The following is a 1,291-nucleotide window of genomic DNA, read 5'->3' on the forward strand; positions in this document are numbered from 1 at the left end:
CTTCTTCTTCTTCTTCTTCTTCTTCTTCTTCTTCTTCTTCTTCTTCTTCTTCTCCTGATCATCATTATCCTCATTATATTTTCTTCTTCTTATTATCCCCCAATCCAGGTAACTTTCTACGCCTCCACGCCCGCACCACACAAGACAAATCGGTTGCCTGTTCCCTCCATGACGTAGCAAACTCACAGATCCCAGCTTTTGTCAATTTTTCAAGCATAACATCATACACCAATTTGAGCCCCAACTACCAGGACGGAGACTTGGGGAAACTTTCTGGGAGCACCAACAACTTGGGGTCAGAGTTCAGCTCAAGTCACGTGAGCAGTCGAGCCATCAAAATAAACGACAGGAGTGGGCAGGAGCGTCAGAATGTGGGTATATGTGAGGTATCGTGGTGAAATCAGGCACTCGTCAATAATAATATCGTGAAATCAAAGAAATGGGCATTATTCCGACTGTTGGACAACCTTTTTATCAATTTCTTTTTTGGGCTCAACACCTTTTATATCAATTAAAAACACATTTCTGTGTGGATTTTACTGAAAAACATTGCTTAAAAGCACAAAAGTATCAATTTTCAGGTTCCAAGGACTTTCAAGCTATGGAAATTACCGAACTTTGGTTGCCATTTTCTCGCTTATTTCTCCTCTGAAACTTGGCGACCCTGACCTCCTTCAATCGCAAATATTTTGGCTTCTATTCAGCATAGATGGACATTTTTTTTTTTACAAAAAGCAAAGCAAATAAACTGGCTATAAGATAATACCAATAACCCCAATATGCTCAAAAAGTGACCAGCGCCTTATTTCACCACGTCACGACACATACAGGGTATCTTCATTACATAGGACTGTCATGTTGTGTGTACACGACGGTACAGTTGTTACAGCATAACAAGTTCGTTGGTAGATTGGGTAGTCGTTAAGGCACCAAGGGAAGTTTGTGGATACAGAGGATAGCTGTGTGGGTACAGTGGATTGGTGTATGTAAACGGTCATGAGTACTGTGGAAGTGGAAGGTCGTGGGTGCAGGTAAAATGTTATGACTACATGGAATGGAATTGTTGTGAGTGCACGCAAAACGTCATGGCTACATGGCACGATTGTCGATACATGGTATAGTTGTGGGTATATAAGATAGTCGTAGGTACATACGATAGTTGCCTGCATAATATGGAATGGTTGTGGGTAATGGGATGGTTGTACGGGAAAGAGAATTAGATTCTGAGAAAGAGAGAAAGAGAAAGAGAGAGAGAGAGAAGGAGAGAGAGAGAGAGAGAGAGAAGGAGAGA

General features: G+C 41.5%; 1 protein-coding gene across 1 annotated transcript in view; it reads left to right on the forward strand.

The window, feature by feature from the left end:
* The window catches only part of LOC106013168, a 3,767-nt gene extending 3,241 nt beyond the window's left edge, over nt 1-526 (forward strand). Inside the window, exon 3 of the mRNA XM_013088174.2 lies at nt 109-526. Within this exon, the coding sequence (XP_012943628.1) occupies nt 109-398 (290 nt within the window). The 3' untranslated portion in view covers nt 399-526. The remainder of the gene's footprint in view (nt 1-108) is intronic.
* The last annotated feature ends 765 nt before the right edge of the window (nt 527-1,291 follow it).

The sequence above is a fragment of the Aplysia californica genome, unplaced genomic scaffold, assembly GCF_000002075.1.
Source record: "Aplysia californica isolate F4 #8 unplaced genomic scaffold, AplCal3.0 scaffold00696, whole genome shotgun sequence".
Classification (NCBI taxonomy): domain Eukaryota; kingdom Metazoa; phylum Mollusca; class Gastropoda; order Aplysiida; family Aplysiidae; genus Aplysia; species Aplysia californica.